The following is a 12,233-nucleotide window of genomic DNA, read 5'->3' on the forward strand; positions in this document are numbered from 1 at the left end:
TATGAGCTAGTTTTTCTTGACCTGAGTATCTTGGTACCCAGTTCACTTGCATACATGCACATATAATACCGCATACTCATACTCTCGTATTGAGCTTTTCATGTTTACATCTCGTACTTTGTTGTAACTAGACACCCTATTACATGGGACAAGTCTGCGGCTGGATGAGGCGGGTGGTTCCAAGAGAGCTTAGGCGATGGATGACCAACAGGATTATTGTCTAGGCTTTTGTTTTCTGATGTATTTGGGTTGATACATTCTGCATGCTTAAGCTTTGGATTAAGTAGGTGATTGATAAGTATATTTTGTGTGCATTATTTCGTGTTATTTTTATGTCTATTTTATGTGTATTCATATTATTTTACGTGTGTTTTTATGTGTTTTAATGCATTTGTTTGTATTTCATTCTCCGGGTTAATTTTGTATTAAAATGAATTTTTGAAGAATGATTTACGGAGCAGCCTTGGTCAAAAAATAATTTTAGATTTTATAGTGATCCAAATCCGATCTCCATCGTTCAAAATGAATTTCAAGATTTTTAAAGCCGCTGTCCAAATTTCAGCTCGATCCGACTGCTAGATCTCCAGATATGAATTTTTCAAAAACGCTGCTCGCTGAAAAAAAAATGTTGCTTGCTCGAGCGGGAATTGGCTACCGCTCGAGCGAAACCTGGACTGAAAAAATGTTTTGGCAGAGTGTTGCTCGCTTGAGCGAGTAATCACGAGTCCAGAAAAAAATATAAATTTTAGAATTTAAAAGTCTTATTTTGCGGGCTTTAATTCGTGGGCTTTTCACGCCATATAAATATAAATTAAAAGACGCATAGAAGGGGGTTCAGAACGCAGACAGAAGGAGGCGGCTAGGAGGCTTGGAGATTGAAGATCTGCTCCATCTTATTCAGAGTTTTTCCTTATTTTCTTCTTCTTCTTTTTAGTTTTGAATTATTTTTTTTAATTATTGAGTAGATTTTCTTCAACCAAGACGGCGTGATTGGGCCGAACAAATTCATGTAGAAAACTTGGATGTTTATTTGGGATTTTTCAGACTTGATTTTATTTTATTCATTGTTAGATTCATATTTTTCTTGTGGATAGTCTAATCAATTGTTTTCTTGCATGTTAATCGGTTCCAAGTCGACATAGGAGGGATTGATTTTGATCACTTAAATAATCAACACATGGTAAAATCGATTAGAAATAGAATTCGGTTTCAGTGTGCGGTTTTAGATGAAAACTGAATTTTCACAAATATTTAATGCACTCAAATTTGATTAGAATTACGAAAAATTATTCCGTCAATATTTGAATAGGTTTGATTGTTCTACAAATAGACCTTTAAACAATTGAGAAAAATTCTCGTAATCTAAGATTAAATGTGAGTCCTGAATCGGCTACTTCTTTGCATGATTTGTTTGGTACCTTTGTTTGTCTTGGTTGTCTCTATTTAATTTATTTTATTCTTCTTATATTTTAATTCTTATTTTATTTTAGTAATTAAATTTTTATTTAATTCTTAACACTCGTTTTATTATTTTGTCTAGATTAAGTAAAATAATTAATTCTTGAGAATTAACTGTTGTCCCTGTGGGATCGATACTTGGACTCTCTGTCCACTTTACTATTACTTGACCTAGTGCACTTGCTAGTAAATACCGAATTAAGCGGTCAAGTTTTTGACGTCGTTGCCGGGGACTGTTTAGTTAATATTAGGATAGATTATTTGCTTGAGACTAGACATTTTTTTTCTTGCATTTGTTTAATTCTTTATTTTAATTTTAATTTTTCTTAGTTGTGAGGTGCTTGGAGATGGATCATAGACTGGTGTTGACAAGTTTTGGCCAGCAATACTTGGAGCCATTCTATGCTGCTTGGGGGAGATTCAATGATTTGGCAAATAGATTTCGATGCCATGATTTTTCGAACTACATGCTAACTCAGATTTTTTATGGTGAATTGGATGAGATAACAAGAAGTTGGGTGGATTATGGAGCTGTGGCCACTGGCAGTCACTTGTTCATCAGTTATTACGACAGTGCGATGCACTTGTTAAATAATATGGCAGATTTCGACTACCAATGGCATTGTGATCCTTCACTACAGGGTTGGAGTCACCAATATCCTCCAGAATTCAACTCCACAAATTTTGCGAACCAACCATTTGAGCTTCAAGAAGAGTGTATAGGGCGTTCTGAAGAACATTGTGAGAAAACAGAAATAAGTTCTTAGAAAGTTGCATCAACACTTTGAGTCTTTTGGATAAACAGATTGCGCTTCTTAAAGAACCATGTTTTGAGATCTGTCAAGAGAATGAAGTAATTTAGTCAGAGCATGAGGAAATAATTTTTGAGGAATCTTCTTCTGAGGATGAACCAAACGTGACAGTGGAGGAGGAAGAAATATAAAAAGCGAAATATTTGACCTCGTCAATGGACTTTACATGTACTCCATTAGAAGATTCATTCTTGTCATTGACGCCACCTCCAAAGTATTACATGCTCCATGAGCTTCAACCTAGAGTCGGAATCTCTTTCCAACATTTTAAGTTCATGACAATTATTGTAGGGCCGACGAGCTTACAAAGTCAATATCATGCCAAGCTTGAGGGCGAAGGAAATCAGGACTCATTCGTAGAATCGTATGATTCTTACTCTGGGCGGCAGCCGCTCTTTGATGGTTGCTTCTGCATAGTCGGGAAATAGACTATAACTTTAGCGCTGACTGGGAGGAAACCCAGTGTTTTCTTTCCCTTTGGTTTTTTACTTTTTTATTTTATTTTTTTATGCTTATTTCTATTACTTTTTGCTGCTCCTACGCCTTACCCGTCGCTTTTACATGTCCCATAGGTTACAACCGTTATACCCATTCTGCTGCTGTCACCCTTTTCATTTTGTTTTTGTTCGTCTTGCATTTGTTTGTTTGTTTCTGCATATTGTTCATTGTTTGTAAATAATTGAGGGCAATTCTTTGGATAAGTATGGGGGGTAGACAAGTTTATTTTAATATTTTGTGTTGTGTTGCAATCTGTCTTGTTTCGTGTCGTTTGCATCTTTGTCATTTTAGTGTTTGTCTTGCATGAGAAGGATGATGATTGATAGCCTATGATGATAAAGTTGATGTGAAAAATATTATTTTTGTGAAAAAAATTTTCTCTAGATTGGACATGAGAAATCGTAGGTTGAATAGTGAATATTCTTAAGCACGTATGTTAGACCAGTAAATTGTAGCGATATAATTGATGATGTTTATGTATGTTTGATCATTGCACGACAATAGGTGTTTGTTGATCTTGATGATTTTCTTTGAGTTTTAAAGATCTTATAGCATTGCACTTATGATCTTGGGCGCACCAAAATTTTTGAAAAATTAAAATTGGGGTTGAATTTTTTGAATTTCAACCATCCGGGTCTTGAACGAGGAATTGGAATCCTAATTACGTTGTTCTTGACTAAGTATGCGGGCTAAATGGGGTTGCAAAACAAATTTTTTAAAAAATTCACCTCCATCTGGGTTGTGGACTAGGAATTGAAATCCTAATTACCTAGTCTATAGCTAAGTCTGCGGATAAAATGGGGGTGTTCTCCCAAACATAACATGATTTTTTTAAAAAAAATTAATAACAATTTCATCCGCGCTTGGATAGTGATTGAAATTTTAATCACTTTTCCATGGCTAAGTATGCGGGTTCAATGGTATTGTAGCTTCATCCGGGCTATAGACGAGGGGATTAAAATTCTAATCCTATCAAAGTTATAGCTAAGTTTGTGGGTAATTATTGAGGCTTAAAAATTTCGGGTGCAAAATCCAGCGGTGCGTAATTATTCTCAAGGGAGGTGTGCTTGTGCTAGAGGATTATTCCGAGGAAGAGACATTTGAGAGTGAAGCTTGCACTGATATGTCATAGGTCGCTAAGCAGTCTTAGAACGGATTCTTTTGAAGTTGCATGTAATGGGAATAACATGGCACACAAACACGTTCACGCTTGACTGATGGTGTATTATGGAAAATCGAGAGTATTAGAAATTTTGTTTGAATGTGGGAACTTCTCAGAGGCTGTGCACGTTCATGATTCATCCTTGCTTATGTTTATGTTTGCATATTTTTTTTACATGTCTTGCTCGAGGGAGAGCAAGGTTTAAATATGGGGTATTTGATAAGTATATTTTGTGTGCATTATTTCGTGTTATTTTTATGTATATTTTATTTTCATTCATATTATTTTACGTGTGTTTTTATGTGTTTTAATGCATGTGTTTGTATTTCACTCTCTAGGTTAATTTTGTAGGAAAATAAATTTTTGAAAAATGATTTATGGAGCATCCTTGGTCAAAAAATCATTTTAGATTTTATATTGACCCAAATCTGATCTCCACTGTTCAAAATGAATTTCAAGATGTTTTAAAGCTGCTGTCCAAATTTCAGCTCAATCCGACGGCTAGATCTTTGAATATAAATTTTTCAAAAACGCTGCTCGCTGGAAAAAATATTGCTCGCTCGAGCGGGAATTGGCTACCGCTTAGCGAGACCTGGACTGAAAAAATGTTTGGGCAGAGTGTTGCTCGCTCGAGCGAGCGATCGCGAGTCCGGAAAAAATAGAAATTTCAAAAATTAAAAGTCTTATTTTGCAGGCTTTAATTCGTGGGTTTTTCACGCCATATAAATAGAAATTAAAAGACGCATAGAAGGGGGTTCAGAACGCAGACAGAAGGAGGCGGCTAGGAGGCTTGGAGATTGAAGATCTGCTCCATCTTATTCAGAGTTTTTCCTTATTTTCTTCTTCTTATTTTTAGTTTTGAATTATTTTTTTCAATTATTGAGTAGATTTTCTTCAACCAAGACGGCGTGATTGGGCCGAACAAATTCATGTAGAAAACTTGGATGTTTATTTGGGATTTTTCAGACTTGATTTTATTTTATTCATTGTTAGATTCATATTTGTCTTGTGGATAGTCTAATCAACTATTTGTTTGCATGTTAATCGGTTCCAAGTTGACATAGTAAGGATTGATTTTGATCACTTAAATAATCAACACATGGTAAAATCGACTAGAAATAGAATTCGATTTCAGTGTGCGGTTTTAGAGGAAAACTGAATTTTCAAAATATTTAATGCACTCAAATTTGATTAGAATTACAAAAAATTAATCCGTCAATATTTGAATAGGTTTGATTGTTCTAGAAAAAGACCTTTAAACAATTGAGGAAAATTCCCGTATTCTATGATTAAATCTGAGTCCTGAATCGGCTACTTGTTTGCATGATTTGTTTGGTACCTTTGTTTGTCTTGGTTGTCTCTATTTAATTTATTTTATTCTTCTTCTATTTTAATTCTTATTTTATTTTAGTAATTAAATTTTTATTTAATTCTTAACACTCGTTTTATTATTTTGTCTAGATTAAGTAAAATAATTAATTCTTGAGAATTAACTACAGTCCCTGTGAGATCGATACTTGGACTCTCTGTCCACTTTACTATTACTTGACCTAGTACACTTGCTAGTAAATACCGAATTAAGCGGTCAAGTTTTTGACGCCGTTACCAAGGGCTGTTTAGTTAATATTAGAATAGATTATTTACTTGAGACTAGACATTTTTTTCTTGCATTTGTTTAATTCCTTATTTTAATTTTAATTTTTCTTACTTGTGAGGTGCTTGGAGATGGATCATCGACTGGTGTTCACAAGTTTTGGCCAGCAATACTTGGAGTCATTCTATGTTGCTTGGGGGAGATTCAATGATTTGGCAAACAGATTTCGATGCCATGATTTTTCGAACTACACGCTAACTCGGATTTTTTATGGTGAATTGGATGAGATAACAAGAAGTTGGATGGATTATGGAGCTGTGGCCACTGACAGTCACTTGTTCAGCAGAGATTACGACAGTGCGATGCACTTGTTAAATGATATGGCGGATTTCTACTACCATTGGCATTGTGTTCCTTCACTGCAGGGTTGGAGTCACCAATATCCTTCAGAATTCAACTCAACAAATTTTGTGAACCAACCATTTGAGTTTCAAGAAGAGTATATAGGGCGTTCTGAAGATTATATGGCTCAATTGGATAACATTGTGAGAAAACAGATAGAGATAAATAAGTTTTTAGAAAGCCGCATCAACTCTTTGAGTTTTTTGGATAAAAAGATTGTGCTTCTTATGTAACCATGTTTTGAGATCTGTCAAGAGAATGAAGTAATTGAGTCAGAGCATGAGGAAATAATTTTTGAGGAATCTTCTTGTGAGGATGAGCCAAACGTGACAGTGGAGGAGGAAGAAATATACAAAGCGAAAGATTTGACTTCGTCAATGGACTTTACATGTACTCCATTAGAAGATCCATTCTTTCCATTGACGCCACCTCCAAAATATTACATCATCCATGAGCTTCAGCCTAGAGTCGGAATCTCTTTCCAACATTTTCAGTTCATGACAATTATTGCTAGGCCGACGAGCTTACAAAGTCAATATAGCGCCAAGCTTGAGGGCGAAGGAAATCAGGACCCATTCATAGAATCGTATGATTCTTACTATGGGAGGCAGCCGCTCTTTGATGGTTTCTTCTGCATAGTCGGGCAATAGACTATAACTTTAGCGCTGACGGGAGGCAACCCAGTGTTTTCTTTCCCTCTCTTTTGTTTTTTTACTTTTTTATTTTATTTTTTTATGCTTATTTCTACTACTTTTTGCTGCTCCTATGCTTTACCCGTCGCTTTTACATGTCCCATAGGTTGCACCCGTTATACCCATTCTGCTGCTGTCACCCCCAAAAGATGCTGCTGAGGAGGAAGATGAAGAGGATTTTTAACACCAGGGGAGTGTTATTTCTGTTTTCATTGTTTTTTTGTTCATTTTGCATTTTTTTTTGTTTCTGCATATTGTTCATTGCTTCTAAAGCATTGAGGGCAATTCTTTGGATAATTATGGGGGGTAGACAAGTTTATTTTAATATTTTGTGTTGTGTTGCATCTGTCTTGTTTCGTGTATGTTTGCATCTTTGTCGTTTTAGTGTTTGTCTTGCATGAGAAGGATGATGATTGATAGCCTATGATGATGAAGGCGATGTGAAAAATATTATTTTTGTGAAATTTTTTTGCTCTTGATTGGACATGAGAAACCGTAGGTTGAATAGTGAATATTCTTAAGCACGTATGTTATGCCAGTGAATTGTAGCGATATAATTGATGATGTCCATGTCTGTTTGACCATTGCACGACAATAGGTGTTTGTTGATCTTGATGGTGTTCTTTGAGTTTTAATGATCTTCTATCATTGCACTTATGATCTTGGGCGCACTAAAATTTTTGAAAAATTAAAATTGACAATTTTTTGAAACAATTCAACTCCATCCGGGTCTTGAACGAGGAATTGAAATCCTAATTACATTGTTCTTGACTAAGTATGTGGGCTAAATGGGGTTGCAAAACAAATTTTTGAAAAAAATTCACCTCCATCTAGGTTGTGGACTAGGAATTGAAATCCTAATTACCTATTCTATAGCTAAGTCTGCGGATAAAGTGGAGGTGTTCTCCCAAACATAACATTTATTTTTTTAAAAAAAAAATTAATAACATTTTCATCCGGACTTGGATAGTGATTGAAATTGTAATCACTTTTCCATGGCTAAGTATGCGGGTTCAATGGGATTGTAGCTCCATCCGGGCTATAGACGAGGGGATTGAAATTCTAATCCTATCAAAGTTATAGCTAAGTTTGTGGGTAATTATTGAGGCTTAAAAATGTCGGGTGCAAAATCCGACGGTGCGTAATTATTCTCAAGGGAGGTGTGCTTGTGCTAGAGGATTATTGCGCGGAAGAGACATTTGAGAGTGAAGCTTGCACTGAAATGTCATAGGTCGGTAAGTAGTCGTTGAACGGATTTTTTTGAATTTTCATGTAACTGGAATAACATTGCACGCAAACACGTTCACGCTTGACTGATGGTGTATAATGGAAAATCGAGAGTATTAGAATTTTTTTTGAATGTGGGAACTTCTCGGAGGCCGTTCACGTTCATGATTCATCCTTGCTTATGTTTATGTTTGCATATTTCTTTTGCATGTCTTGCTCAAGGGAGAGCAAGGTTTAAGTATGGGGGTGTTGATAAGTATATTTTGTGTGCATTATTTCGTGTTATTTTTATTTATATTTTGTGTGCATTCATATTGTTTTACGTGTGTTTTTATGTGTTTTAATGCATGTGTTTGTATTTCACTCTCCGGGTTAATTTTGTAGGAAAATAAATTTTTGAAGAATGATTTACGGAGTAGCCTTGGTCAAAAAATCATTTTAGATTTTATATCAATCCAAATTCAATCTACACCATTCAAAATGAATTTCAAGATATTTTAAAGCTGCTGTCCAAATTTAAGCTCAATCTGACGACTAGATCTCCTGATATGAATTTTTGAAAAACGCTGCTTGCTAGAAAAAAATATTTCTCGCTCGAGCGGGAATTGGCTACCGCTCGAGCGAGACCTGGACTGAAAAAATGTTTGGGAAGAGTATTGCTCGCTCGAGCGAGATTTTCTACTGCTCAAGCGAGCGATCGCGAGTCCGAAAAAAAATAGAAATTTTAGAATTTAAAAGTATTATTTTGCGGGCTTTAATTCGTGGGTTTTTCACGCTATTTAAATAGAAATTAAAAGACGCATAGAAGGGGGTTCAGAACGCAGACAAAAGGAGGCGGCTAGGAGGCTTGGATATTGAAGATCTGCTCCATCTTCTTGAGAGTTTTTCCTTCTTTTCTTCTTCTTTTTTTTATTTTTGAATTATTGTTTTCAATTATTGAGTAGATTTTCTTCAACCAAGACGGCGTGATTGGGCCGAACAAATTCATGTAGAAAACTTGGATGTTTATTTGGGATTTTTCAGATTTGATTTTATTTTATTCATTGTTAGATTCATATTTGTCTTGTGGATAGTCTGATCAACTGTTTGCTTGCATGTTAATCGGTTCCAATTCGACAGAGAAGGGATTGATTTTGATCACTTTAATAATCAACACATGGTAAAATCGACTAGAAATAGAATTCGGTTTCAGTATGCAGTTTTAGGTGAAAACTGAATTTGCACAAATATTTAATGCACTCAAATTTGATTAGAATTACGAAAAATTAATCCGTCAATATTTTAATAGGTTTGTTTGTTCTAGAAATAGACCTTTAAACAATTGAGGAAAATTTCCGTAATCTAAGATTAAATCTGAGTTCTGAATCGGCTACTTTTTTGCATGATTTGTTTGGTATCTGTGTTTGTCTTGGTTGTCTCTATTTAATTGAATTTATTCTTCTTCTATTTTAATTCTTATTTTATTTTAGTAATTAAATTTTTATTTAATTCTTAGCACTCGTTTTATTATTTTGTCTACATTAAGTAAAATAATTAATTCTTGAGAATTGACTAAGGTCCCTATGGGATCGATACTTGGACTCTCTGTCCACTTTACTATTACTTGACCTAGTGCACTTGCTAGTAAATACCAAATTAAGCGGACAGTGATCACGGTGCGGGTCACTACATCGCGCTTCATGCCTGGACACCAATATACCTGCTGTAGATCACGGTACATCTTTGTACTCCCTGGGTGGAATGAGTACGGTGATGCATGAGCCTCTGACATGATCGTAGCTCGCAAGGAATCACTTGAAGGAACCCAAAAATGATCTCTGAACTTCACAATCCCATCAACCGCTGAGTACAACCCACTTCCTTTCTCCTCATCCTTCTGTCTCCACTTACTCAGCTACTCGTCATTCGCTAGCTCAGCACGAATACTATCAAATAGTATGGTCCCCACTGATAAAAAATATAGTCGGGGTGCCCCACCCCTGGCATAAAACTCCAGGTCAAACCTCTGAATCTCATACTGCAATGGTCTAGACACTGACAAGGAGATAATCATTGCTGCCTTCCCAGTCAGTCCTTCACCAACTCAAGCCATCTCGTTGCCTCATATTTAACTCCTTCTGGGTGAAGAAGTACTTGAGGATCTTATGCTCTGTAAATATCTTGCACTTCTCTCCATAGAGATAGTGCCTTTAAATCTTAAGTGCGAAGACTACTGCGACCAACTCCAAATCATGAATAGGATAATTCTTCTCATGTCCCTTCAATTGCCTAGAAACATATGCAATAACTCTCTCCAGCTGCATGATAACTGCTCATAATCCCAACTTAGAAGCATCTGTGTACACAACAAAATCACCTTGCCCTTGTGGCATGGCTAACACCGATGCTGTCGTAAGAGCCTTCTTCAACACATCAAAGCTCTCTTGACACTCCAGGCTCCAGTCAAACTTATCATTCTTCTTGGTCAATGCAGGCAAGGGCACAACAATGGATGAAAAGCCCTTGATGAACTTCCTATAGTAACCTGCCAATCCAAAGAAGCTGCGAATCTCCGATGCATAACTAGGTATTGACCACTCCTTCATTACTTGCACCATGGAGGGGTATACCTCTACAACGTTCTTGGAGATTATATGACCCAATAATGCCACTCTATCCAACCAAAATTCACACTTGTTGAACTTGGCGAATAATCTCCGATCTCGAAGCACCTCTAAAACTGTCCTAAAATGCTGCGTGTGCTCTTCTCGGTCCTTTGCGTAAATGAGGATGTCATCGATGAAGACAATGACAAGTCGGTCCAAGTACAGCTGAAAAACGCGGTTCATGATATCCATAAAGACCGCAGGCGCATTCATCAATCCGAGCGGCATCACAAGGAACTCATAGTGGCCGTAAAGAGTCCTAAAAGCAGTCTTAAACACATCTGATTCTTTCACCTCCAAAATCCCTGACCACTTCCACATCCGAAATCACAGGCCTGACTGGAAACTTTGTCAAAGACAAGCTAGCCAAGAGTGACTCACAACCAACCGATATAAGTTGTCTTTCTTGCAGAAAAGATATGATTCGGGCCTTCCTCCAACTCTTGGCTACCTCGAACCAGAATGGTTCCACACCCTCTGGTCTAATAAACACGGATCTCTGCTGAAAATCAATCACCATGTCATTCCTCACCATCCAGTCCATCCCAAGAATCAGATCAAACTCGGTCATAGGTAACACTATCAAGTCTGTAACCACTGGCTGTCCCTGCAAGAGAATTTCAAGATTCCTTACTATGCTGTTGGTGGGAAACTCTTCCCCTGACGGGATAGTAACTGAGAATCCCACTAATAACTCCTCTCTTTGAATTCCCCACCTAAGCACAAACTCTTCAGAAATAAAAGAATGTGTAGCCCCCGAGTCTAATAATGCCTTGGTGGCTACACCAGCTACTAATATTATTCCTGAAAAAACAATGGTTACCACACAAACGATTGGATTCTCTAATCACAAGTTGTACCTATGCTCATCCTAGTTCATCCAATTTCAAATTCATAATCATACAAACTAACATCCAAACACAAATCATGCAATACAACACAAATCTTAAGTCAATCCCAAGAAAAAAAAATCTCAAGAATTCTTATCAACTAGCACATAGAAAATTCCCAATTAGACAGTTCACCAACCCAAATTCCATCAATAAATTAAATACACTGGTTCAACCCAAAAACTTAAAGTGTTACCTGTGATAAGGGAAGTATCTGAGTCGGCCTCCTCGGCTTGCATCACAAAGACTCTCCCTGGAATAGGCCTCCTCATCTCAGGGCACTCCATAACCACGTGCCCCGGTTTCTTGCAATGGAAACAGACTCCCGCACTTGCTAGGAATTTCCTAGAATGGGCACGCTTGCACTCTTTGCAAAATGGATTCTCCCCAATTTTGGGAGGAGCGGGTCTCTGGGCCTAATAGTGTCCCTAGGGCCTCTGCAGCCTCTGCAGCCCTGGGTACGGCTTCTTTCCATGCTGCTGCTGCGAGTGGCCCTGCTGAGTAAAGGGTCTCTTACCCTGTACCTCGGTGCTAATGTCCCTCAGAGAATGCTCAGACCTCAAAGCTCGTCTCAGTGTAGTAGCATAGTCAGCTGGCTCCGCCATCCAAACATCCCGATGAATTTTGGGTCGCAACCCATCAATGAAATGCTGGAGCTTTTCTGCTTCGTCATCTCCAATCAAGGGCACAAAGTTACAGCCCCCCTCGAAATTCCTCACAAACTCAGCTACTGATAGATCCCCCTGTCATAGGCTCATGAACTCCTTCTTCAGTCAAGCTCTCACAACTGTGGTAAAACACTTCTCAAAGAAGAGCCTCCGGAAATCAGTCCATGGTAAGGTAGTCGGATCCA

The 12,233-nt window shown here is 37.3% G+C and overlaps 1 protein-coding gene across 1 annotated transcript; it reads right to left on the minus strand.

Moving 5' to 3' along the window:
- Positions 1 to 10,761: 10,761 nt before the first annotated feature.
- On the minus strand, positions 10,762 to 11,667 carry LOC140889159 (uncharacterized). The gene is made up of 2 exons (XM_073296866.1): positions 11,577 to 11,667; positions 10,762 to 11,294 (listed from the first exon to the last, which is right to left on the minus strand). The coding sequence occupies exons 1-2, from the start codon at positions 11,665 to 11,667 to the stop codon at positions 10,762 to 10,764; spliced, it is 624 nt and encodes a 207-aa protein (XP_073152967.1).
- Between the last annotated feature and the right edge of the window lie 566 nt (positions 11,668 to 12,233).

This window comes from Henckelia pumila, chromosome 3, assembly GCF_033568475.1.
Source record: "Henckelia pumila isolate YLH828 chromosome 3, ASM3356847v2, whole genome shotgun sequence".
Classification (NCBI taxonomy): domain Eukaryota; kingdom Viridiplantae; phylum Streptophyta; class Magnoliopsida; order Lamiales; family Gesneriaceae; genus Henckelia; species Henckelia pumila.

Coding starts and splice junctions, on each gene's coding strand:
- LOC140889159 (XM_073296866.1), bottom strand. CDS start 11,667: ATGGAGTGCCCTGAGATGAGGAGGCCTATTCCAGGGAGAGTCTTTGTG. Junction 11,295..11,576: donor AGATACTTCCCTTATCACAG/GTAACACTTTAA, acceptor TTGTTTTTTCAG/GAATAATATTAGTAGCTGGT.